Genomic DNA, 24741 nt, shown 5'->3' with positions numbered 1-24741 from the left:
TCTCAACTAACTTCATAAGTGTGATTCTTATGCAAAGAATCCATCTCGTCATTCATGGCCTTCAACCACTTTTCTTTGTTCATCTTTCAAGTGCCTCTTGATAGTATAGGTTCTCCACCATCCGATAGTAGCATAGTCTTATGTGGTGGATACCTTGAAGCTAGTCTCTCTGTCGGACCTCCCTTGCCCCATCTGGCGGTTGCCTCGGGAGGATGCACTTCGCTTGCTCTGGTGGTGGTTCATGCATCTCATCTGCATCTTCTATACCAATAGGTTCTATCCCAATGAGCAATAGGATTCTCATCATGAGCTTCAAACTCATGGTTCTCTGCAAATGCCTTCAAAACTTACGGTTCACGAATCAACAAGATCATTGGTGAAAGCCCAGTAGCTTCTCACCCTCCTCAAAGTCTGCTATGGTTTGGTATTCTAAGAACACAACATCTCGACTTCGGATTACCTTCTTGTTAATCGGATCATAGAGTTTGTAACCAAACTTTTCATCTCCATAACCCAGGAAAAATGCACCGCTGGCTTTGTCATCAAGCTTGGATCTCTCATCCTTCTGAATATGCACAAATGCCCCGCACCCAAATACCAGTATCCATAATCAACATCTCTGCCTGACCATACTCTCCTCGGATAATCACTATTCGGAGGCTTTCTTTGTGACGGGTTGATCACATGCACGGCCAGACGATTGCTTCTACCCAAAGAGTTTCTAGGTAGCTTAGAGTGAGATAGCATGCATCTTATCCTCTCTACAATGGTACGGTTCATTCTCTCTGCTATTCCATTCTGTTGCGGTGTCTTGGGAACGGTGCGCTCATCATGACAAATCCCATGACTTACTCTTCAAATGGCCCAATGTACTCACCCCCATTATCCGAGCGAATACACTTCAACAATTTCCCAGCTCTCTTTCCACCATGTCATGGAATTTCTCTCAAACACACCAAGTACTTCATCCTTGGTCTTTAGACTATAGGCCCATATCTTTCTTGAATCATCAATGAATGTCAAGAAGTTCCCCGGTGGGACTTCACTCTCATAGGACCACATAAGTCTCAGGTGCACTAGCTTCGGGACGTTGTCCTTTTTCGTGAGATCGAATCTTTGGAAAGACACCCCGTGTTGCTTTCCTACCAAACAATGAGTACATGTATTTAAATGTGTACCTTTAATGTCCGGCATGGCCTTTTGCTTAGCAAGAACTTCCATCCCTTTTATGCCCATGTGACCGCGGTCTCTTGTGCCCACAAACATTCAACACAAACTAGCCCCCGTGTTTTGTAAAGAGAGGAAGTTTTCTTTCCTCCGGCGCTACAATGGAACCTCTGCTTTCGGTTCCATACCCCGCTACCAAACGAGTTTACAAAGCCATCATCATCTAATTTCCGGCCGAAATTAGGCTTAGCCGTCACATGTCTTACATCCTTGAGTGTCAAGGTGTAGCCGACATTGGTTTCTACATGAACATCTCCAATGCCTATAATCTTGAGACTCCATCGCTACTTCCATCCCATTTTCACCATATTCACCATAAAACCAGTGAAAGAATCCCCATCTTGATGTGGCGTGATAGGATGCTCCTCATTCACCCATCTGTATCCCGACATGAGGTACTAAGGCAAAGACACACCACAATCGACCACAATTCCCACTAGGTCGCCGACTAGTCGCGGTAGTATCTCTGCACAGTGTTTCGTTCCTCGCACCATGTCTTCATGTACACGGTTATTCTTCTCATCCCTCTTCGTTGTTCTCGCACTCATATCCGAAGTGGCCTTTGGTGGCACAATAGTAACATTGCCTCTCGCCTTTGGAGTTCTAGCTTCACCCCTAGATTTATACGTCATCACCTCTAGAACGAGATGGTTTTCTCTTCCGACCTCTCCCCCCGTTTCTCAGGAAAGGACCTGCGAAGTTAGAAGAGCCGCTTCTTGCCAGCTCCTTCTAGTCTCCTCGCTCAACAAAGACGTGGTAGCCATCTCCATGGTAACAATTCCATCCTTGGGCGCTCCATGTAGAAAACTCGCTAATGTCTCCCAACTTTCGGTTAGAGCCTAATAGAAACAAAGCCTCAACTTCGTCTCCCAAATTGATCTTCATCAAATGCATCGATTGATGATATTACGTAATGCTCGGACATTGAAGAACCTTCTTGGTAAATGTGCAAAACTTTTAACGACTAGCACTTTGTTTCCACCGACTTCCTCTCATACAGTGTCTTCGAGTTTCTTCCATAGGCAAGTAGTCTTAGGGCCACATGGTGAAAGACACCGTCGTCTATCCATTGTCGAATGTACCCAATAGCTTTTTCTGTCCAAGCTTTTTCCATTCAAATTTCATCATCGATTTCTTTTTACGGTTTTACTCCCTCATTCTCAATGGGAAGTGCCAAGTCCTTGCAAAAGTAAGTCTTCCATCTTGGCTTTCCGGATGGTGTAGTTCTTCCTATTCGGACTCATCATCATACGAGTGTTCACTTTAATGATCCATCTCTACAAGTTATTTAACCTCAAATCTTCTCTCCTTGAATTTCGTCAAACACCTTTCCCACCAAGATTCGGATAACACCCCAAAGCTATTCTAACCAAGGCTCGATACCACTTTTGGGGATTACACCAATACCAATCGGTTCCCCACTACACGGATAACTTGTATGAACACAATTCAACTCCGGACAAAATCTAAATATCAACTACAACCTATACTAACATGCCCAACTCGCTAAACAACTATTAACAACAGATAATAATGTAAAGCAGTAAAAGGAAACCACAACACAAAGATTTACCGTGGTTCGGCCAATTATGCCTACTTCCACAAGAGCCAGTTCTTAATAAAGTGGGAAGGAATATTACAATCTCTCCTTTACAGTCTCTCACCTTACTAGATCACTCTTATCTCTTTACAGGGTTGTATCTCTGTAAAGGTTATCTCTCTTTGTTTTAGTCTGGATTCCAATCCTTCTGACTTGTTTGGTTCTGTTGGTTAGGTTTTCCAAAACCTTGATTTTGGTTTTATCTCATGCCGTTTATTTATATGGCACATAACTGTTTCCTGCCTAATTTCTCTTCTGAGTTCTGATCTCATCTCAAAATTAAAGCTCGACTGAGAGACCTGTCTAAGAGGTTTCACAAAGAGAACGATGTTGAGATCATTGAGCTTGCCAACATGTATTTCATTATAGAAACAAATAACCACAAGATGACATTTCAAACCTATATATCCGAGTACCAGATACAAAGTATAAAGAGCAAAGGTTATATAAAGTTGAAAATCGTCTAATATAAGCGCTAGCACTGCCTACATATATGGAGTACTCAAAAGCTGACTAACTTCTTCTCCTTAAAGCTTTCAACAGTTTCCTTGAGGCTGACTTCCAAAGGAATGAAGTCAGTGTCCAAGCTCTTTGCCTTCTCTTTCGAGACATTATAGTCTGGAACAAAAGGCTTGTCATCAGCATCCCTGTGAAAAAATATAACCATGAAACAAAAATATTTGGTTCAATATCAGTTTCTGTTTCCCCAAAATGTAGATGTACATGATACCTATGGACCTAACTGATTATAGATTACTAAGACATGATAATCCACTTTCTTCAAGAGGTAGAAACATACTTCTCAGGATGTTGAATCTGAGGGTAGAGCTCTCGTAAAATCTTCACAATTTCTGAACAGTGAGCAACTTTTCCAACTATGCAATACCTTCCATGCGCTGAAGGAACCTCGAATGCAAGAATATGTGCATTGGCAACATCTTTAACATCAACCCATCCAAAACTTAAGTTGCTATATATATCTGGCTGTATCCCTGCATTGATTAACCTTTAACACCCTTAGACCCCCAGGAGAAACATAGATAACTTCAAAATATGCAACTTTATCAGGTCATCCTTTTACACACGAGCAAAATTGTGATAGAAAGCTTATCATGTTGCATAGCACAAAACGTTCTACTAAAAACTTTTGTAATTGCTCACGTTATAGAAGTAATTGTCATATATTATGATTGAAACTCTACTGAACATGTGCAGTGTGCTCCTATCCGAGTCTAAAATTCTTCAGAGTAGGACCCTTAAAACCATGATGAATGAACGATTGAAAAAAAAAGAACAAGTCAGTATTCTACTCCACAGTCCACATCACCAAACACATACTATAAAGAGATTGTCCACAACCACAAAGAAAACCATACCATTTATCAAGTTCAGAATGATCTCAGTGCTTGAATTAAGCGTTGGCTGTAAAAGAGGACCAATCACGGCTGATGGATGTATGGTAACCAAGTCAATTCCATGCTCTTTTGCAAATTTCCAAGCAGACTCTTCAGCTAAAGTCTTCGAAAGTGCATACCAACTCTGCTTGATTAACATAGTAGATATTAGACATCATATGTTATTTATGCCCCCCAGTACTTTAGTAAGTAGCACTAAACACATGACCACAGATAAAACCACGCATGAATTGAAGCACCACGACAAAACTTACTATGGTTCATTTGAGCGTGAATGCAAAGAGTCAAAGACTAAAGAACAAACAATTTCTAAACATTGTCTGAGCAATTACTTGACAATGGAGAACAGGAGAATGTCAATGGTGACAAGAATGTTGTCCAGAAAACTACATTACAGTTCACAAACAAACATGCTCTAAACTCTTGGCAATATTAATTGGCGCGGTAAGCAGAATATTGTTGAGTTAACGTTGTGTATCAGTCCTCATTGTTTAATCTCTCATGCTTGTTACCATCCCTGATTTATGTCCAAATTTTGTATACAAAAGTTTCATAGAAATGTCCGAACCATTTGGGAGTGGCCTGTTATGTGAATGAAACTAACAGGAAACCTCTAGGAACTGACTTGGCGGAAACCAAAGGAAGCACCTCTCATAATGAAAGTTTAGGGTGGACTTGGATGTAAATATGTTGGCTACGTAAATTATCTCTTACAAAGTGAATAGAGATAATAAGATAGACAATGCAACAACACGTTTCGTATGACGCAATTGTTCAGTTTCAGTAAGACACAACAAGCACTTTTAATTTAACCATTTTGGAAAATAGTCCAGGAGAAACGCTATCGCCATAGAATAAAAGAAGTAATCACTGAAGATGAAAACAAGTCCAACATGTTCTTTGTGACAATGGGTCTGCAGATGCTACTGAAATGTTGTGGACCTGAATGTGCACAGTTTCCTACTCCCTGATCAAGCATATGACAAATTCTAACGTATAAAACAATTGAACAGAAAATCAAGTTGTAAGTTCCTCAAACAGATGAAGAAGATATCACATGCTCAAACTAGCATCATAAAAGGGACAAAACTAGTAGAGTTTCGTACTTGACATTTCAAGAAGCTCAGATAATATATAGGAAGCACCTTTGACTCTCTACAGAAATCTGAATCACTAAACCATGTCTCGTCAACTACAACTTCAGGAGTTCGAGGTTTTCCGTTGTGTAGAACTGAAGCCATAGAGGATGTCACAACCACCCTTTTCACAGAAGGCGTTTTTTCACACGACCGAAGTACGTTGAGTGTTCCCTTCACGGCGGGGTCAATTATTTCTGTCTGAAAAATGTAAACAATCGAAGCTAACACACGATCAGAATAAAAATTTGTGCAGGGGGAACTTGGGGATAAATTCAATAGATTTATGGTAATGTCAGCATAAGATATACATAGACCAAACCTGTGGATCTGCTGCCTCAAAAAAACAGGGTGAGGCTGTATGGAAAACACCTTCACAACCATTAATTATGGAGTCAAAACATCCTTCGTCGACTAAATTTGCTTTGAACAAATGAAGTCTGTCGTTTGCTCCAGGAAGTCGACGTAAGTGCTCAGTCTTTCTAGGATCATCTGCAACATTTTATCAACTTAACTATTTTGTTAAACAACTGGAAGAGATGGTATCATAGTAATCATCTGATTGGCGAGACATTGGTCATACCATCTTGAAATATAGAACATGAACTCATCTTACTGCTCTTTTCAGATGAAAAGCAATTAGACTGCTATATGTTGCGCTTGAATATTTACAACAAGAAAAATAACATAATTCACTATTAACCTGCTTTTTTCCCAAGGGGTGATAGAGTACTAATTAGCTAAAACTCAAAGAATTCACTGGTCACAACTCACAAAGGCATGTTTGATATCTTAAATTTGTCTATAACTGGGTAAGAGTTTTCTTAAAATCCTGGGATTGAGTGCTTGAGTGCCGCCTTCATCATCCCGCAGTAGAGGTCTGGAATACCAATCAATAACATCTATACATAGCTTAATTGCTATGTGGTGTGTGGACTCAAAAATTACTTTAACTTGTGAATCTCTGTAATACTTACACACTAGATAAGCTAGAAGAAGGGTGATTCCAATAAACAAATAAAATGAGATTGCTTATGTTTTTCTACTACTTCTTCTGGCAATTGTGTGTTTAGTCAGATTCAGCTAAGGACTACTCCATAACAAATATGAGAAGAGAAGAGAACTGACTTGGGTCACGAACAGAAGCTTTAACAGTGTAACCACGTTCAAGCAGAAGCTTAACAAGCCATGAAGCTATGTACCCTGAAGCTCCTGTAACACACACCGTCTTCCCTGCTCCTGAACTACTACTCATTATCTCTACGATCAATATCTCTCTCTCTCTCTTCAATCTGCCTCTTCAATGGTAGGTATATTTGTTTCTTGATTCCTTATTTTATATAAATGATCGTTCTTGTCTCGGTCTGACTTGTGAACTTATTGTTGTATGTAGATAAAAGAAACTTATAGAAGACAAGGACAGAATAACAGGTAATAACCAAGGCGCGGATTAGGCTGTCCTTAAGGAAAGATTTCGCCCCTTCCAATGTAAAAAAGGCAACAAATGGCGTCTTCCTCACGAGGATTCAATGGTTAACCTTTGCACTAGAATAGACTACCCTCTAGAATGCGACAATATAACTCTCTCTACGGCCGGAAAGAAGAAGAAGAAGAAGAAGATTGAAGCAATAAAGACTTATCTGTTTCATTGTAGGGGAAGAGAAGGGTGTAGCCGACTTCAACAACTTCGTTTTATTTGGATTCTATAGTGGCATGAACAATATAAACTGTGGTGGTGGATGTTCAGAAGAAGATTGAAGCAATAAAGACTTATCCGTTTTAGGTGTAAGAAGAGAAGGGTGTAGACGACTTCAACAACTTCCGTTTTTATTTGGTTCTATAGTGGCATGCACCGACTTCGATATCGAGGCAAAGAAGACTACACGAAGTTCTATCTCTGCGTCCTCTCTCTCTCTCTCTCGGATTGATACCCTCTATAGACACGTGTTTATATAGAGGTATGATCGAATCATAGATGGAGAAGGACACCTCTCTAATTCGGGTTTCACAAAACCAAATCAAAGTAGAACTCTCAAGTCGATGAGAATCCAACTATTAGTGGAACTCCACCGAAACTTGTTCAAAAAGAAAAGTTTAAGCTATTGATGATCCACTACCCACTAGTAAGCCCGACGACACGCCACGGCGACGTCGTTGGGGGCGCTGTGTGGTTTTGGGTGAGTCCTCCCTCCTAACACAAAAGCCTTTGTACCCCCATTATGCTAAGGTTCACCTCAAATACCTCACTTGCTAGTGGTGGTTCATCAATGTGGGACTAAACAACACACAAGTATTTGAAATACACATGAAGATTCCAACAATCCCCACTATTTCAAAATACTTATAGTCCCCCACTATTTTGGAATAGGATATTACAAAAGAAATTGGTTAACGAAATGCCGAGAGAAATCGAAAAAACAATGCATAAGATAATCGGTGCTTTTCGGGCTTGAACCAATCATAGGGTAACATGTCTTATAATTGAAAGTGGTGGATTAAAAATCTTTGAACCAACATTCCCTTGTAGTAAAATAGAGGACATGCACCCACATTGCTTTTCATTATATGCCCGTTCTCGGTTTGTTGCGATTTTTGGCCCTTGCAAGGCTTACGTGTTAAGTGAATGCTCTGAGTATTTGCCTCAATACCCATAAGAACCGACCCAGTTCTACATTCACGTGGATATCCATCAAGTGTACATAGCGCTTAAAATACACTATCTCATAAAAATAAGGACTATGGATTCCATTAAGAGTAAAATAACTCATCCTCGTTCTCATTGCTATTCAAGTTATACAAAGTATACAAAAATGCTATCTAGTCATAGGGTGGGGCGTCTCAAATAAAGACAATAGCATACCGAGGCGACTAGGTGACTTGTTTTTCCCTTTGAACCTACTTCATGGGATCTCCAATCACATAGGTGGGGTTGCCGTCGATTAATAAGCCCTCTATCTAAGGCAAAAGTCCCATCCCCCTCGACGACAACCACTTGTCTCTGTTAAGTGGCTTTGTCGGAGGATCGGCCAAATTTAACTCGACCTCACATAATCTAGAGCCACAACTCCGCATTCCAAAAAATGCTTTATAGATCAGTCTCGCAAATATGCCCGCTTCCCATTATACAATTTGCTTTTGCCTTTGCTATTCGCGGCCCGATCCGCAATGCATAGAATGCATAGTGTGGAGGCGGTTTTGTACCAATAGGAAGATCTCGCCAAGAGGTTTCTAAGCCACTCGGCCTTCTGACTTGCTTTATCTAAAGCAATAAGCTCGGACTCCATGGTTGAACGAGCTATCAAGGTCTTTCACCTCCACCTAGGGTGAAAATATAACCACTAGTGGACTTGATATCATGAGAATCGAATCCGGTTTGCATCACAATCATCCGGGTGGAGTTTGTCTAAACCTTATGCGTAATTCATTGTTCCTCTCAAATTGGCTAATCTCTAACGCATCCAATGTTCCCGACTAGGACAATGAGTGTATCAAAAACTAACTGCATAAGCAATGTCGTCTAGTGCAATTCATCAAGTACATGAGACTACCAATAATTTGGGCATATCTAGATCGAAGTACACCATGTTGAGCATTTTTCGAAGTTCACTATTTGCCTCATAAAGGTGTCGACCGTGCTTACTATCATAAAAGTTAAACTTCTTCAAAAACTTCTCAACATAATGCTCTTGTGAAAGCGTATAGCCATCATGTTTTACGATGATTTTGATTCCAAGAATCACATCGGCTTCTCCCAAATCCTTCATTTCAAATTGGGAGGATAAAACATCTTGGTGTTTCTCACAACATCAAGGCTAGGACTCATGATTAACATGTCATCCACATATAGACAGATAATCACATATGAATTCACATCAAAAGATTTGAAGTAAATAAATTTATCAGCATCATTTATGTGATATCCATTAGACATCATGACACTGTCAAACTTTTCATGCCATTGTTTTGGCGCTTGTTTCAACCCATATAAAGACTTAACTAACTTGCATACCTTATGCTCATTCCCCGGTACTACCGTACCCTCAGGCTGCATCATATATATTTCTTCATCAAGATCACCAACAAAACCCTCATTCTTTGTCAGAACAAACTTGTCACTCTCAAAAGTCACCTTGACGCTTTTCCTTTTCCCGGGGACGGAACCAGAAATCGATTCGGCGAATCTCGTGAACATGAAGAACATTACTAAGTGAAAGGGTTTTCCCTGAAGTTAACTTCAAAAGAACCTTGCCCTTCCCTCAACAAACGGACCTAGATCCAAAGGCTTCAACATCACCACAGACGTGGGGTGGCACGAATCTAGTACCCGGTTCCTCTTCCCGGTGGCTATGAACACTTGTGACACGGCAAAGAAAACAATATCATCTCCCCGCAACTAGATTAGCATTGGGAGGATCATCGTGTCTTTCTTGTTCCGCGCAAAACGCCCTATGTCGGGTTTACCACAAACATAACAATTTCCATTGCGATTACCACTCGCTTTAAAAGAAGTACCTTTGACCTTGAAATTCTTATTTTTGTTGGACTTCTACTTCTTAGAGGTTTTGTTAGATTTGGGATTACCTTCAACGATATTGGCTTTAGAATGAAATTCCTTAGACAACACCTCATCCCGAAGTCTTGTTCTTTTTCCTCTATGTGAATGTGAATGATCACATCCTCAAGAGTCATCTAACTGCTTACGCTTATGCTTCATACTATTTTTATAGTGTTTCCAAGACTTCGGGGAGTTTCTCAATCAAACATCCAAAGAACAAAGGATTCGGGTAAATTAATACCCTCGGTTTTCAAATCATTAATCAAACATGAAAATCATGGATTTGAGGCGTTACATCTCTATCCTCTCTCATATGGAACTTTAGAAAATTCCCAATAGCATATTTAAAGTACCAAAGATCCTCTATTATGTATTTTTGTTCAAACTCTCCCATATATCATGTGCATTCTTATTTGAACAATAAATATCAAAAATCTCATTGGACAAGGTACTCAAAATAGCATGGCGACATACCTTATTCCCATTGAGCCAAAGCGACTTGATTTCTTTTCGAAATCATTAGAACCCTCCATGGGTCTTTGTATCGATTGAGATACTTTGCATAGTTACTAGGGCTGTGAATACCCTTTCTCTCCATCTCTTGAAGTGTGAACCGTTGAAGGATTCAATCTTTGACACATTAGGTAAATTGCGAGCATTCAAGTAGAGGTCAAAGCATCTCTCATAGATGAAGTTACTTCCATGACTCGCATTAGTTTCTTTGATCGGCAAACAACAGTGTAGACATCTTGATCTTTCCTTAAGATTGTTGTATGTAGATAAAAGAAACTTATAGAAGACAAGAACGAATAACGGTAATAACCAAGGCGATTAAGTCAGTCTTAAGAAAGATTTAAGCCCCTTCCAATGGTGCGAAAGGCAACAAGCGTCTTCCTCCACGATTTTCAATGGTTAACAATTCCGCCTAACTTTGCACTAGAATAGACTACCCTCTAGAAACGAATATAACTCTCTCTGCGGTGACAAAGAAGAGAAGAGAAGAAGATTGAAGCAATAAAGACTTATCTGTTTCGTGTAGGGAAGAGAAGGGTGTAGCACGACTTCAACAACTTCGCTTATTTGGTTCTATAGTGGCGGCATGCATGCACGACTTCTGCCTTATCGATGGCGGACACGAAGTTCTATCTCTCTGCGTCCTCTCTCTCTCTCTGTGATTGATACCCTCTATAGACACAGCAGTGTTTATATAGAGGTATGATCGAATCATAGATGGAGAAGGACACCTCTCTAATTCGGTTTCACAAAACCAAATCAAAGTAGAACTCTCAAATCCAACTATTAGTGGAACTCCAAACAAACTTGTTCAAAAAGAAAAGTTTAAGCTATTGATGATCCACTACCCACTAGTCTAACAAATTTCAAGCCCAAGCCCAAAACCACCGACTTCGGTCTTGGCGGTGGTAGCAGCGTGTGTGGTTTTGGGTGAGTCCTCCCTCCTAACACAAAAGCCTTTGTACCCTAAGGGCACGCCCTTATGCTAGAGGTTCACCTCAAATACCTCACTTGCTAGTGGTGGTTCATCAATGTGGGACTAAACAACACACAAGTATTTGAAATACACATGAAGATTCCAACACTTGTCTCACCATTACTTTAATGAAATCCCAGTAAACTAGGCGCCTCCTTAGGACCCACAGGCAAGAACTAATCCTTTCGACTTCTAGTCATTGCCTCATTGGATAGGAAATGCATGAACATTTGTGGTGGGATGTTCAGACACAGCATACAAGATTACAAGTCAAGTACGTACGCTACATTAAACTCAGGCAAGTACTAACCATTGAGAACAAATGTAGAATTTAACACCGAATAAATAGAAAAAATACAATAATTTATAGTGGTTCGGTACTAACGTGGCAATTTAGGTCCACGGAAGAAGAAATGTTTTATATTGTTTGATTGATTTTGGTAGTGCATATTCGTGTCTATTGTTTTTAAAAAGATTGTAGGCTTTTCTTTATAGAAAACATACGAATCTGACAAATTTCTGTCAAAACCGATTATAGTCTTGCTCAAGACGCGACCCGCACTCTTGCCTTGACGAATTTCTAGACAATTGAGCACGGCCCGCCCTGAAGGGCGCGACCCACGCCTTCTCTTTCTTCTCCCACAACAACCAAAAAGAAACATCCAAATTTCTAGCGAAAAATAAAACGAAACATCAAAAACTCAAATAAAGCCAAGTGAAAGCAGTGAATTACATGTCAACTTATGAATTGAAAATGTAGCCGGCCACTACAGTAAATATTCAAGGGGTTATGCGATAGACAACAATAGTTGCGTCTTGCGTCACCAAAGAGCCAGGTGATGAAAGCCTAAACAATCCACGCTCATAGACTTCAAAAATTCCGTAACATATAATCATGTATATAATTTGGTACATATATGGACGGGCAAATGTAAATATGTCTTGCACAACCACAGGTCCACGGCTATATTATCACTTGTGAGTTCGTCTACCCGATAATATTCTCATAAAGACGAGATCCGAGACCGTTGATCTATCCGAGACCGTTGGATGTATGATCTAACAGTCTGAAAATAAAAAACAAACTCACATTCCCTATAAAATATTCTCGTGGTAGCAGGCCTATCACTTGGACCATCGAATAAGGTGTTTACCAAGAAAACATTTATTAATTCAAAGCCCTTCACAACTTTTCAGTGAGGTGGTCATTTCACTCTAGCGCATACGTGCACACTCAAATTTGAGACAACAATTGCTGCTTCGGGCCTTACTGGGACCATAGACCGGGCCGGAGGCCCATGTACACACTAGGAAAAATAAGAATTGGCCCTTAACACGTGGCCCACACAACCCAAAAAAGGAGCACGATAACAAATCTTGGTCCCACGAGCAGCTAAACACTCATCGTGTTTGAAAATTCCATTAAAGTAAAACCAACGTCTCTATTTCTTTTACTTAAAAAAACACTTCACAGAGACACACACTCTTTTTTCTACTCAAACACTACTTCCTCTCATTTCTCAAAAAGATCAAGGCTTTTTTGATTTTATAAATTAATGGCTTCATCATCATGTGAACCAAAACTTAAAGCTGAAGCAATAGCAGTAGTTGAAAGTACTGGAGGAGGAGAAACTTCAGAAAATGTAATGGATCATCATAATCTTTTGATATACAGAGGATTAAAGAAAGCTAAAAAGGAAAGAGGGTGTACTGCTAAAGAAAGAATCAGTAAAATGCCACCTTGTGTTGCTGGTAAAAGAAGCTCCATTTATAGAGGTGTTACTAGGTAACAACTTTCTCAAAAAATTCACAAATATCATATCTTTATTGAATGAATTAGGATTTGGAGATTAATGAAGTAGATTTTGTGATTTGTGTGTTTAGAATATGAGAAATGACATTGTATATAGTAGTAAGTAGTTGGTATGTTACCTTGGTATTGTGTTAATAACTTCATTCAGTGATGGGGCATGGGGCATAAAAAATTATTGAACATAATCGGATACTAGATATTGAATGAATGTTTAATTTCATACATTACTAAATCTACTTGAGTATTCTACTCGAGTTTCTGGAGTGGCTGGAATGTCGATTAAGATGATATGTAGGTGACCAAATTCCTGATCCTTTCTCACTTTGTTGTAGGTTTCCGTTTTTCTTTTTTCGTTGAATTTGTTTCGAATTTTAGTTACCTTGAAAGAAAAATTGTTTGTGGTTTCCTTTTTTCGGCTTGTTGTCTTTTTTTTTTGCCCTTACACAAGTTTTGCTTATTCCCAACTGCTCATACTTGTCTTGTTATGCCTAGTCATAAGTCCGTCTATTTTTGCTGTATGAAACATTAGGCATAGATGGACGGGACGCTATGAAGCTCACCTTTGGGATAAAAGTACCTGGAACCAAAACCAGAATAAGAAAGGAAAACAAGGTACAGTATGTTAATGTTTACACGCACCCATTCATTGTCTCTTGGATTCAAGTTGAATCTAATACTGAAATCGCAATTCTCCTGTTCGTGCATGCATGGAAAATGGTTGGTGATGGGCTCTCTCTCCAGTGTACTTGGGTATTTTCCATACTCCCTTGAGCTTTGACATTTGAGCAATTTTATATTTGGTTTGAGTCTTGTGTCAAATAAATTTACTTCTAAATCGCAGTTTTCTGTGATCGTGATATTTTGTAGGAGCATATGATGATGAGGAGGCTGCAGCTAGAGCATACGATCTTGCTGCTCTAAAATACTGGGGACCTGGGACTCTCATTAATTTTCCAGTGAGAAGAAAGCAGATAGTTTATGTAGCACTAGTGACAGAATGCCTTAAAAACAACTGAAATAGATGGTCTTGGTGTCAATATAGTAAAGATAGATGACACTCAACTTGGTTCTCTCTAATATTGACTTCCCAATAAGATCAACAAATATATTTTGAACTCTCAAGTATTGACAGCAAGTAGACTTGGATATTGTTTTGTTCTGGAATGTGGTGATCCACCTGTAAACATATTGGCTGTAGTTTAAATGATTTTTGCATTCTTGTTTTTGTAACTGATGTGCTCTTCAAATGTCACTAAAAAATTATTGACTGTATATAATTTTAAATGTGTATATACTGAAAAACAGATGGCACTTGACTTGGGTTTCTCTGATATTGGCTTCTGAGAGGATTTCTAAAGTTTTCACAGCAAGTAGACTTTTAAATCCAGAAATATGGTGATCAACTAATAGACATATTCTTTTTTATTTCAGTTGAGAACTTTCTAAGCAACAAAGTTTTCCTGCTTGTAGTTGTGTACTTTAGGGATCATGTTTAGTAACTGATGTTCTATCTGCATACCAACTCATCAGTACTAAATACTTTTTACTGCAGGTTAGTGATTATTCAAGGGATCTTGAAGAAATGCAGAATATTTCGAGAGAGGACTATCTTGCTTCTCTGAGAAGGTGGAAAATTTTCTCTACAGTTAATTATGTTCAATCAGGTTTTTTGTTGTTTCTTACAATGCACAGTTACAAATGCAGGAAGAGTAGTGGATTTTCCAGAGGTATCTCCAAGTATCGTGGACTTTCTAGGTATGGCCTTCTATGAACTTGTCTGTTTAGCTGTCCCTAAGGAGAACATACATCCCACTTGGTCATGTATTTTTATCGGAAACTTTTATGAGGATATGAGTTTAGCGAAACCAGCCTATGCTGATTGTCTGAGAAGGTCCCATTGAGTTTCTTCTGACGTTATATAAATGCTACACATTGTTCCAGACCATCTCAAAATAGTCGCTGGGAGACATCTTTTGGTCAAATCGGCATGCCGGATTATTTAAGTAGCATACGGTATGGTAGGTCAACAACTAAGGACTCCCTATATTTGTTTACAATTGGAGAGTTCAATTACCTTTTTGCCCATAAGCACATGATGATCTTGATTTTGCAAGTGCAGGTGAGGGTACAACAACAGACTGTGAATATGCAGGAGGCTTTTGCATTGAGAGGAAAATTGATCTGACTAGTTACTTCAAGTGGTGGGGCCCCAACAAGACACGTCGATCAGATTCTCTAACTAAATCCTTTGATGAATCAAAATGTAGTGGTTCAGAAGATATTGGGAGTGAGCTCAAAGCATTGGAACGTGGCCTCCTACCAACCGAGCCATATAAAATGCCTTCTCTAGGTCTTTCCCATGGAGGAGGGTCTACAGTTTCTGCCATGAGCATATTGTCACGTTCTCCTGCCTACCAGAGTTTGAAGGAGAATGTCTTAAAGGAGCAGGACGAAAACACTTTCAATAATGAAAACAAGAGCAATGATGAGATGGGCTACTGTAAGCCGATCCAAAAATCAGGTGATGCTATTGGTGGGAGTGAGAGACTTGGAGTAGCACTAAATATGAATTGGTTACCTTTTCAAAGGACATCCTGTCCATTAACCCCTTTCCTCTCGGCACCTATCCTCGCGAACTACACTCCAGGGAATCCCATAGCAGACCCTGTACTTTGGACATCTCTTGTTTCTGTGCCACCAGGTGGACTTTCTCTTCCTGCCGAGGTTAGTGTCTTATTATTGCAGTTCTAAGTGAAACTTCAATATGTTGAGTGGTGAGTGGCCCACTGGCAAGACCCAGGAGGTGTTCCCACAGGTCTTAGGTTTGAGCTTGGACATGGATGGTTAAGGGTAGAGTAGCCCTAGCGATTTAGGAGTAATCATTTAAGAAAATAATTTTGTTAGAAAACAAATATGCTCGTATTATTCACCTTTACTATTATTGTTGTTGTTGTTGTTGTTGTTGTTATTATTATTCGTAATACTATTATTATTTATTAATTTTTCTTTTTTCTTTTTTTCGGGAGAGGGGGCAGAGGATGAACCTCAGCAGTGAACAGCTAACCAAAGTACAGACTTACTCATGTTAGCACCATTAATGCTACCGCTGAATGATACCTAAAGTTCAAAATAATTCTTAACGATGTAAATATTTTATAAACCATTTGTTAAGGAAGAGTATCAAATACTTCCGTATTCACGCCATAATCCATCATAACTGATTCATTCTGAATTTGCTTGATCGTATATAATTATCTTTCTTAATGCTTCTTCCTGAACTTCTTTATGCTTAGAACCAAGTGCACTATGTTAAATACTGAACAACAGGTTTTGTTGCAGGTTACCAAAACTGAGACTAGTTCTACATATATTTGTTTTCACCAGGATGAAAGGTGATCAGAAATAGAACTCTTCATATCCTGAAGCTGCCGAGTGTTTTTCATTTCTTACAATAATTATAGTGTGTAATATGTAATATATCTGATTATATTTGTTTGTTTGTCTTGGAACTAGTGATTGATTTTCATCAGAAGAAATTTATTCGTGCTCCTTTTAAGTACATTTACTGTAGGATCAGCTGATTTGTGTTCTTACAAATCTAAAAGTACTTTGACTTGAGAATGCTTAGTAAAGTACCTAAAGCACTTGTACCCATGACAATTGCATGGATGAGGGCATCATTTTGACGTAGAGGATTGATTGGTTCAAGCATCAGCATCCACTCACTTAGATTATTATCACTTTAACTTCTTAAACAGTTTAATATTACAAAGTCTAAACAACTCTCAACCACCCCAAAAAAAAAGATTATCAGTATTTGGGTGATATCATCAGAAGAAATTTATTCGTGCTCCTTTCAAGTATATATACTGTAGGATCAGCTGATTTGTGTTCTTACAAACCTAAAAGTGCTTTGACTGAGAATGCTTAGTAAAGTACTTCAGCACCACCCATGACAATTGCATGGATGAGGGAATCATTTTGACGTAGAGGATTGATTGGTTCAAGCATCAGCATCTTAGCTTATTTTCACTTTAACTTTTTAAACATTTTTAATATTACAAAGTTTAAACAACTCTCAACCACCCCAAAAAAGAGATTTTCAGTATTTGGGTGTTAGACTTTTTATGTAAAATATCAGGCTCCCCATCTTACCAGATGCAGAAATGTTGAAGAAGTCCCTGTAAAGAAAAAGAGATGCATTTGTTGCGTTAAGTAGTCAAATATCAGGCTCTCCATCTTACCAGATGAAGTCCCTGTAAAGAAAAAGAGATGCATTTGTTGCGTTAGAAGTGATAAGTGTCATTATGCCATCGCTGTCGTAAATATTGAGCTCAATCACTTACCTACCCCACTCCCGTCGACCAAATTATTTGAGATATGATTCACGCTCCTCGTACTTGGGCTCTTTTTAATTGAATCTACAATAAAATTTATCTGGTGTAGAAAGTTTCTTGAGCATTACATTCGTCTAGTTTATTTTAAAGTTCTATATGGATGACATCTTACAAATATAGAATTCTCTTCTAAAACGAACCACTCCATTAACATTGGAATTGTATTTTTACGCCTACACGTACAGTTACGTTACTACACTACGAAATTATAAAATGATCCGCTCAAAACCTTGAGTCCTTGGTTTCTCATGAAATTTGCCTGGGGAACTTCTAGAAACACAGATTCTAACAGTATATAGTTGTATTATTATTAATCTCAGACACGTTTTTATGGAATATGTTGCTTTATACCAGTAGGCTTTATTAATTTTTTTAACGGGCAAGATGTATGTAGCTACCGCTCTCACTATATAAATATAGCAAGATCAGAGGCTAAATAAACAGTTCAATCACAAAGAATATAGGAGGAACATGTCGTCTTCTAATCTACTGATTGTACTAGTAATCTTTATAAGTTTATTTGGGATGTCGAATGCTCAACTGAATAGCACGTTTTATGCTAATTCATGCCCGAATATATCAAGAATTGTTAGAGGTGTTATACAGCAGGCTCTGCAATCAGATCCTCGTATTGGTGCAAGCCTTATTCGACTTCATTTCCATGATTGTTTTGTTGATGTAAGCTCATCTTATTTCATGAAAATTATGTTTTTCATCAATCTATAGTTCTATGCAGATTCTGATATATCATGTTCCTTGATCTACTATTTCTTCTAAATTTGTTAAAGAGAAAAAAATATTACTCTTCTTTATTCCTTAGTCTCATTCTACCATTTGATACGTACTAGTTTTAAATATGTGCTAATTAATTGTATCTCAAGAAAGTTAAAAATAGTAGAAGCTGCTTTTCGTATGAAACAGTTTTTATGTAGTACCAATGCAATCAAAAACTTCAGAAAGCGGCTAGTTTTTCCAATGATTCAAACAGACTCGCATGCTATAAGGTACTATTGAATATCTGTATCTGTTTCATAGGGTTGTGATGGATCACTATTGTTAGACAACAGTAGCACCATACGGACCGAAAAAGACGCTGGTCCCAATCTTGCCTCTGTCAGGGGTTTCGATGTGGTTGATAACATCAAGACTGCAGCAGAAAACGCTTGCCGTGGTGTCGTATCTTGTGCTGACATTCTTGCAATTGCAGCTGAAGCTTCTGTTTCTTTGGTATGTTTCAGCCTTTATGTATGAACACAGTACCCTGGATGATTATGTTTTACCCATATCCAATTCATGTTTGTAGGCAGGAGGTCCTTCATGGAACGTATTACTAGGAAGAAGGGATAGCAGGACAGCAAACTTTGCTGGAGCCAGTAGGTTTCTTCCTAGTGCATCTGAAGGGCTAACCAATATAACTGCAAAGTTCGCAGCTCTTAATCTAAGTGTCACAGATTTAGTAGCATTGTCTGGTAAGAATTATTTCAGTGCGTTTTAAAAAACCACGAATGGTAAATCTGACATGTTAGAGCACATGGCGGCAATGTAGGCTTAATACAACTCTTGGTTATTTGCAGGAGCTCACACGTTTGGACGTGCACAATGTTTTACATTCATTAATCGCTTGTACAATTTCAGTGGAACAGGAAACCCAGACCGAACATTAAACTCATCATACCTAGCAACTCTTCGTCGAATATGTCCTCAAAATGGGAATGGAAGCATTGTAACCAATTTGGACCTTACCACGCCGGATAGGTTTGACAATAACTACTTCAGCAACCTCCGCAGGAGGCAAGGCCTACTTCAATCAGATCAAGAATTGTTTTCAACTAATGGAGCTCCCACTGTGGCCATTGTTAATAACTTCCGTAGACATCAAAGCAGATTTTTTGCAAGCTTTGTGCAATCTATGATTAATATGGGCAATATTAGCCCATTGACGGGAAGCCGTGGAGAGATTAGATCGGACTGTAAGCGAGTTAATGGAGCTGGTAATTGGGTTGGATGGAGCTCCTCTTGAACACAGCTAAGAAATAATCGAAGTGTTCACGATCAACTGCTGGTTCACGAATAAATTTACATATGTTGTAATATATCTATATATCTGGTTAAGATAATACAGGGCTGTATCTACACAACTTTGATTATGATATGAATATCAGGACTTTGATAGCTACTATCGATTTTAAATATGGGTAAAAAAGACAAAAATGATGGCTTGTATCCCAATTTCGGATAAAACATCTTCTACGGCCTTCTTCTCCGAGGTTGAAGGAGAATTTCTTAAAGGAGCAGGATGGAAGGGGCACGGTATTGACACCTCTTGACCAATTCAAAAGTACTGGCACCTTTCCATTAATTACATAAAAAAACACTCACGCCAAGAGGTTGCAGCGATATCGCATAATCTACAAAATCGGGTTGCCTGCCGCAAGATCTTATATCTCACGGAAGGATGTTGTCGTAGGTCATTTTTTGTTTTAAATTTTTTTTAATAGCCACCGTAAAAAAACGTTAGTTGCCGCCAGATGGTTGTCTACTATCACATCTCTCTATATTAAAGCAGAGTCCACCTGAGGTGGCAATCACAATCCTAGGTGGGAATTTCTTATAACAGAGCTCTCCCACGTAGACTCATCTCTCCACTAAAACTCTGTAGACTCCCACGTAGATTCATCTCTCCACTAAAACTCTGTAGATAGATAACATCACAATCTATTAAATATTATTAGAACAAATTCTATTAGCAATCGAATCCGTACGACAAATAGATAACAAATTCTATTAGCAATCGAATTGTGCTTCTCATCTTCTATATATTAACAATAATTTGTTCATCTGCCCAAGTTATCTGCTGATCTATCCGCAGCTTCGAGTCCACCCGAAAGTATTTGCCTTAATCTCAATTCTTTTGTTAAACTTGAAAATAAATAATGGAACACCCACCGTGTTTAATATATGCCACCGTGTTTAATAGATAAAAATAGTTGCTAACACCCACCATGTAGATCAACATGGGTAGCTTGGACTGGCAGTAACTTCACCATCAGTCGATAAGAGGTTCACCTTAACCTATACACATAACATTGGTCGATAAGTCATTAAGTCAGACACATATATATAATGAACAACCATGGTGTACAATTAAGAATCAAAGAACCAAAGTTTTGATAAGGGTCCTTTGTAGTCTTTCCAAGGAAAGTTGTTCCCAACATGATGGAATGCAACAAGACAACGAAACTAGCATAAGCACGAAAAGCACATAAAACTTAGATCTACAGGCAGACAACAAAATCACTACACATAGAACGAAAAACATCTAATATTTTTTAAAGTGATTCAAATGTATATACTTGGAATCTCCAAGTTTCTAATTGTAATCTAACTTTGGCAACTTCAACGAAATAGCAAGATTCAAATTCTGATTAGGAGCAATAACACGCGATCCTACATATTTTTCAAGTTCAATATTCTCTTTACAATTCAAGCCACATGACACGCTTGGGCAAGACATGATGATGGAAATAATACTCTTGGTATAATCGAAGTTAAGGTTATCTGATATGTGAATCTGTTCTTCATCAAGGTAGTACATTGTAACACCACCTATAACGAATCCCAATACTAGCAAACCAAACAACAAAAAACACACATAAGCTGACCAGAAAAATCCCCAACAAAACCTTACCACCAACTTCAAAAGAAAACTTTAGTCCAGAAAACTTTAGTCTGAAACCATACCTCGCAATGTGTCAACATATGCAATTAGATTGGGCACATTCAACATTGAAAGAATCCAGTAGCACTAATCATAGCATCCTTGATTTGTTTCATTAGATTTCTTTTGGTACTTTCGAGAGCCATTGAAGTGAATATGAACAGTAAATAAAATGGAGAGACTCGGGAAAAAGGCAAGAGTAAAAATAACCGGGTACTGCTGCTGCAAAATATTGTCTTTTGGGAGAAAGGGAAGTGAAAAGTTTGTTGAAGTCATCTGAGACTTGATCACTAAAGAATACTTGAAACTCAGGGGTTTGAGGGCCAAGGCCTTGCGATTGAAATATGCATTATATGGCTTCTACTATGGTATGTATTGCAAGGAATGTATTCTGTCCTACTGAACATCCCAAGTTTGCAATATAAATAATTGTGCCTGATGGAGAGGAAGAAGAAACATGAAGCTTCTCTCCAATCGCTTCTCTTATCATTCCCTTGGCACCATCCATTGCCCCCTATATTCCACTGAATACCCATGTAGGTCTTTACATATGCAGGCGAACATCTTGCTCCAACTGACTGCACATTAGTACAGTCACATTAGTGCACAACGGGTATTCCACTTTGAAATGCTTAGGCTCTTCTAGCCTTCCTTCAAGGCTGCCTCACTGAGGTAGGCTTCGAAGTCGGTGGAGGCTCGATGACCTTACGACATATATAGTTGATACCAAGCCCTGAAAGGGGGGTTTACTCTTTCTCCTCTTTCATCTCAATTCTTACTTTGAGCCTGAAAATAAAGAATGGAACTGACTTACCTGTGAAAAAATTAAAAATGGAACAATATTAATGTCAATTTCATTTCTATCTTATTGAACTTTAACCGTTTATTTCCGGTTCTTCTACGTCCATCCTGTATAATAGACGTCATGGATTAGATCAAGGAAGCTAATAAGTGTTTTTATTGTAGTCTGACCAATTACCATACCCTTATTAATGGAAATAATAGTCCTAGAACTACGAGTCCTCGAACTAGAAATAAATAGATAGACCTATATCCTCAATTACACTTGAATAAAAATTCCATTCTGAACCCCAACTCACATTGATTTTTTGTTCAAACAATTAGAGAATCCAAATTTGATTGTCACGTCATAAGAAAAAAATTAAAGTAACTTCAGAGATAAAGTTCGGAGAGGAAAAAATCAACATGCACAAATTTTACAAACGAGACAAGGTAGGAAATGTAACAACCTGATTGGTTTGACACACATAGCCCGAGCTTCATAACATTTGGAAAGATTGGCGATGAAAACCTAAACTACGATTCATAACAAATCCACAAAGCTTCCTCCATCTCTCGAATGTTTCATCTGATGAGTTTTCGTTGCTTATTCCTTATATATTAGATTGTGAGGCCTTCATAAGCTAATCTCCATTATTCATAGCACAATAACATTCATAGTAGCACGAGGAGTCAGCCATCCTGCAGAGAGCATGCCATATTAGTTTGTATATATTTATTTTATTGACTAATTTATTTTACAGTGCAGAACTAAATGGATATCTCCAAAAAACTGAAGGCAAAACAAGCACGCATCGAAAGAATGTTTAAGTTGAGAGCAAAGGGAAACCATACACACAGAAGAAGAATGCATAACACACCGTGAAAAAACTCACCCGCCGGTCAAGCATTTGGTAATTCTTATCATATTCATTTATCTTAAGAGCACAAGCACGTACAAGCACATGAACTAACATATCTTTATCTCAACAACACAAGCACATGGATACTTTTCTTCATATCCATTATTTTTTCCGTACAATAGCAACGTGCAATCATCCCCCGTGATTTCACATTCACAATACCAATACTTTCCTTATGTTCAACATTCAACAGCACAAGCACATGGATTCTTTCCTTCGTATCCATTATCTTTTCAGTACAATAGGAACGTGCAATCATCACCTATGATTTCACATTCACAATACCAGTACTTTCCTTATGTTCAACATTCACCAGGTAAAAAAAATTCATATTTATATTATATTTATATACATTTATGAGAAGTTAATTACATCATTATGTGTGCAGCAATTGGATATAACAATGTGCAGCCATCACATCCAATCTCACAATCATTATTCCAGCAGACTCAATATGCAAATCTTCCTCAATATCAATCAGGTACAATATTGAAAATATGATAATATATTTATGAAATAAAACTTTTAGGATTCTTACTTTTCTCATCTATACGTCCAGATATTGGCTCTTGCAATACACAAAGGTCACAAGAGGTTTCGACTGTATACACAAATGCCACAACCTTGGCAAGCGATGATCATATGGAAATTGATTACGATACAATTGGTAATACCTTATTAATGCATTTCTAGTCTATATACTAAAGCAAAGAGTTCTAGGTGAGATTTTTCTCTCTCCTAGGTGGCACTCTATTATAAAAGATAGCCCTTTCTCTCTCTTAGGTGACTTTCTACAATGTTTCCTACCATGCCACGTGGCACTCTCTTATAAAAGTCCACATTATTGCATAAAACAATCCAAGTCTAGAAAAGTTGATTCTCTTTAAATAGGCAATTATTCCCTAAAAAATAGGAAAGATAGATCTTATACTTACACCACAAATTTCGTACATATAAGGAATCCTCACTTTTTGTTCTAAATTGATGCTCTTGCCATTGAAGGAAGGTTACCCCGAACTCCGCGATACCTAGGCTCAATCAAGACCTAAACGGCTAATCTACATTGGGTGCAGCAAAAGAGTTATCATCATCATTTTTACTAACTAATTTTACATCATCACAGTACCTAGGAGAAGGACCATGAGGAATGGGGTCGGTGCACAAAAGCACCTTCACACTACTATCAGTGTTTGTTTAGTTTTTTTTTTTTTTTTTTTTGGTAAAGTCTATCACAGTTGGCTTACAAGTCCATCCAGGGGGTTTATATCCAAAACCATTAGATACTCAGAACTGCATATGGTCAGGCACATTACCATTTGGTATGGTACTAATATTTTGCTCCTCGGATATGACTTCCAATTTCTTATATCCCCAACCGCCATTTTTATTGATAACTTGCAAGCCAAATAATTCATCACAGCTCCCTTGATCACAAGGTTCTAGCTATGTAACTGCTCTTTCTACTTCGACTAGAGCGCATAAGGCCAATTAATCAAGGTTAATGGACAAAGTTTTCTCTGCAAGAATGAAAAGGTCGGCAGATTCAAGCTTTGAGTATGGATACACGTAGGGCTAAGTCGGCTAACTACCAGGAATGAAGACCTTCAATGTCTTGCTTAGCTAAACCAAGGGCTGCAAAGTAAATTTTGAGCTACACTTTCAGCTTTGGTTTAACCTCATCACTGAGG

The 24741-nt window shown here is 38.4% G+C and overlaps 3 protein-coding genes across 7 annotated transcripts; 2 read left to right on the top strand and 1 right to left on the bottom strand.

The window, feature by feature from the left end:
* Positions 1 to 3166: 3166 nt before the first annotated feature.
* Positions 3167 to 12103, bottom strand: LOC147485154 (phenylacetaldehyde reductase-like). 3 transcript variants are annotated; one of them, XM_086569854.1, is made up of 7 exons: positions 11532 to 12103; positions 6507 to 6754; positions 5701 to 5870; positions 5388 to 5579; positions 4204 to 4366; positions 3627 to 3819; positions 3167 to 3474 (listed from the first exon to the last, which is right to left on the bottom strand). In XM_086569854.1, exons 2-7 carry the CDS (start codon positions 6631 to 6633, stop codon positions 3330 to 3332), a joined length of 990 nt encoding a protein of 329 aa, XP_086425980.1. In that variant the 5' UTR covers positions 6634 to 6754; positions 11532 to 12103; the 3' UTR covers positions 3167 to 3329. The 3 variants fall into 3 exon arrangements, with proteins under 3 accessions (XP_086425980.1, XP_086425978.1, XP_086425979.1); XM_086569852.1 differs by lacking the exon at positions 11532 to 12103 and having other exon boundaries at positions 5349 to 5579; positions 6507 to 6757; XM_086569853.1 differs by lacking the exon at positions 11532 to 12103 and having other exon boundaries at positions 6507 to 6757.
* Positions 12104 to 12880: 777 nt separating this feature from the next.
* On the top strand, positions 12881 to 16784 carry LOC147485153 (Integrase-type DNA-binding superfamily protein). 3 transcript variants are annotated; one of them, XM_086570244.1, is made up of 9 exons: positions 12881 to 13208; positions 13765 to 13847; positions 13977 to 13985; positions 14103 to 14191; positions 14788 to 14861; positions 14940 to 14990; positions 15177 to 15253; positions 15355 to 15959; positions 16575 to 16784. In XM_086570244.1, the coding sequence occupies exons 1-9, from the start codon at positions 12979 to 12981 to the stop codon at positions 16629 to 16631; spliced, it is 1275 nt and encodes a 424-aa protein (XP_086426370.1). In that variant the 5' UTR covers positions 12881 to 12978; the 3' UTR covers positions 16632 to 16784. The 3 variants fall into 3 exon arrangements, with proteins under 3 accessions (XP_086426370.1, XP_086426368.1, XP_086426367.1); XM_086570242.1 differs by lacking the exon at positions 16575 to 16784 and adding an exon at positions 16262 to 16469 and having other exon boundaries at positions 15177 to 15248; positions 15350 to 15959; XM_086570241.1 differs by lacking the exon at positions 16575 to 16784 and adding an exon at positions 16262 to 16469.
* Positions 16785 to 17762: 978 nt separating this feature from the next.
* LOC147485152 (peroxidase A2-like) lies at positions 17763 to 19808 on the top strand. The gene is made up of 4 exons (XM_086570245.1): positions 17763 to 18310; positions 18668 to 18859; positions 18936 to 19101; positions 19207 to 19808. Exons 1-4 carry the CDS (start codon positions 18104 to 18106, stop codon positions 19650 to 19652), a joined length of 1011 nt encoding a protein of 336 aa, XP_086426371.1. The 5' UTR covers positions 17763 to 18103; the 3' UTR covers positions 19653 to 19808.
* Positions 19809 to 24741: the final 4933 nt, after the last annotated feature.

The sequence above is a fragment of the Coptis chinensis genome, chromosome 7 (assembly GCF_015680905.1).
Source record: "Coptis chinensis isolate HL-2020 chromosome 7, ASM1568090v1, whole genome shotgun sequence".
Lineage (NCBI taxonomy): Eukaryota > Viridiplantae > Streptophyta > Magnoliopsida > Ranunculales > Ranunculaceae > Coptis > Coptis chinensis.
The sequence above is the reverse complement of the archived record's forward strand: the minus strand, read 5'-3'. Positions and strand labels throughout refer to the sequence as shown.

Coding starts and splice junctions, on each gene's coding strand:
- LOC147485154 (XM_086569852.1), bottom strand. CDS start 6,633: ATGAGTAGTAGTTCAGGAGCAGGGAAGACGGTGTGTGTTACAGGAGCT. Junction 3,820..4,203: donor CATTCTGAACTTGATAAATG/GTATGGTTTTCT, acceptor TAATCAATGCAG/GGATACAGCCAGATATATAT. Junction 3,475..3,626: donor CAGATTCAACATCCTGAGAA/GTATGTTTCTAC, acceptor ATTTTTTCACAG/GGATGCTGATGACAAGCCTT.
- LOC147485153 (XM_086570242.1), top strand. CDS start 12,979: ATGGCTTCATCATCATGTGAACCAAAACTTAAAGCTGAAGCAATAGCA. Junction 14,862..14,939: donor TATCTTGCTTCTCTGAGAAG/GTGGAAAATTTT, acceptor TTACAAATGCAG/GAAGAGTAGTGGATTTTCCA. Junction 15,249..15,349: donor GATTATTTAAGTAGCATACG/GTATGGTAGGTC, acceptor TGATTTTGCAAG/TGCAGGTGAGGGTACAACAA.
- LOC147485152 (XM_086570245.1), top strand. CDS start 18,104: ATGTCGTCTTCTAATCTACTGATTGTACTAGTAATCTTTATAAGTTTA. Junction 18,860..18,935: donor CTGAAGCTTCTGTTTCTTTG/GTATGTTTCAGC, acceptor TCATGTTTGTAG/GCAGGAGGTCCTTCATGGAA. Junction 19,102..19,206: donor AGATTTAGTAGCATTGTCTG/GTAAGAATTATT, acceptor GGTTATTTGCAG/GAGCTCACACGTTTGGACGT.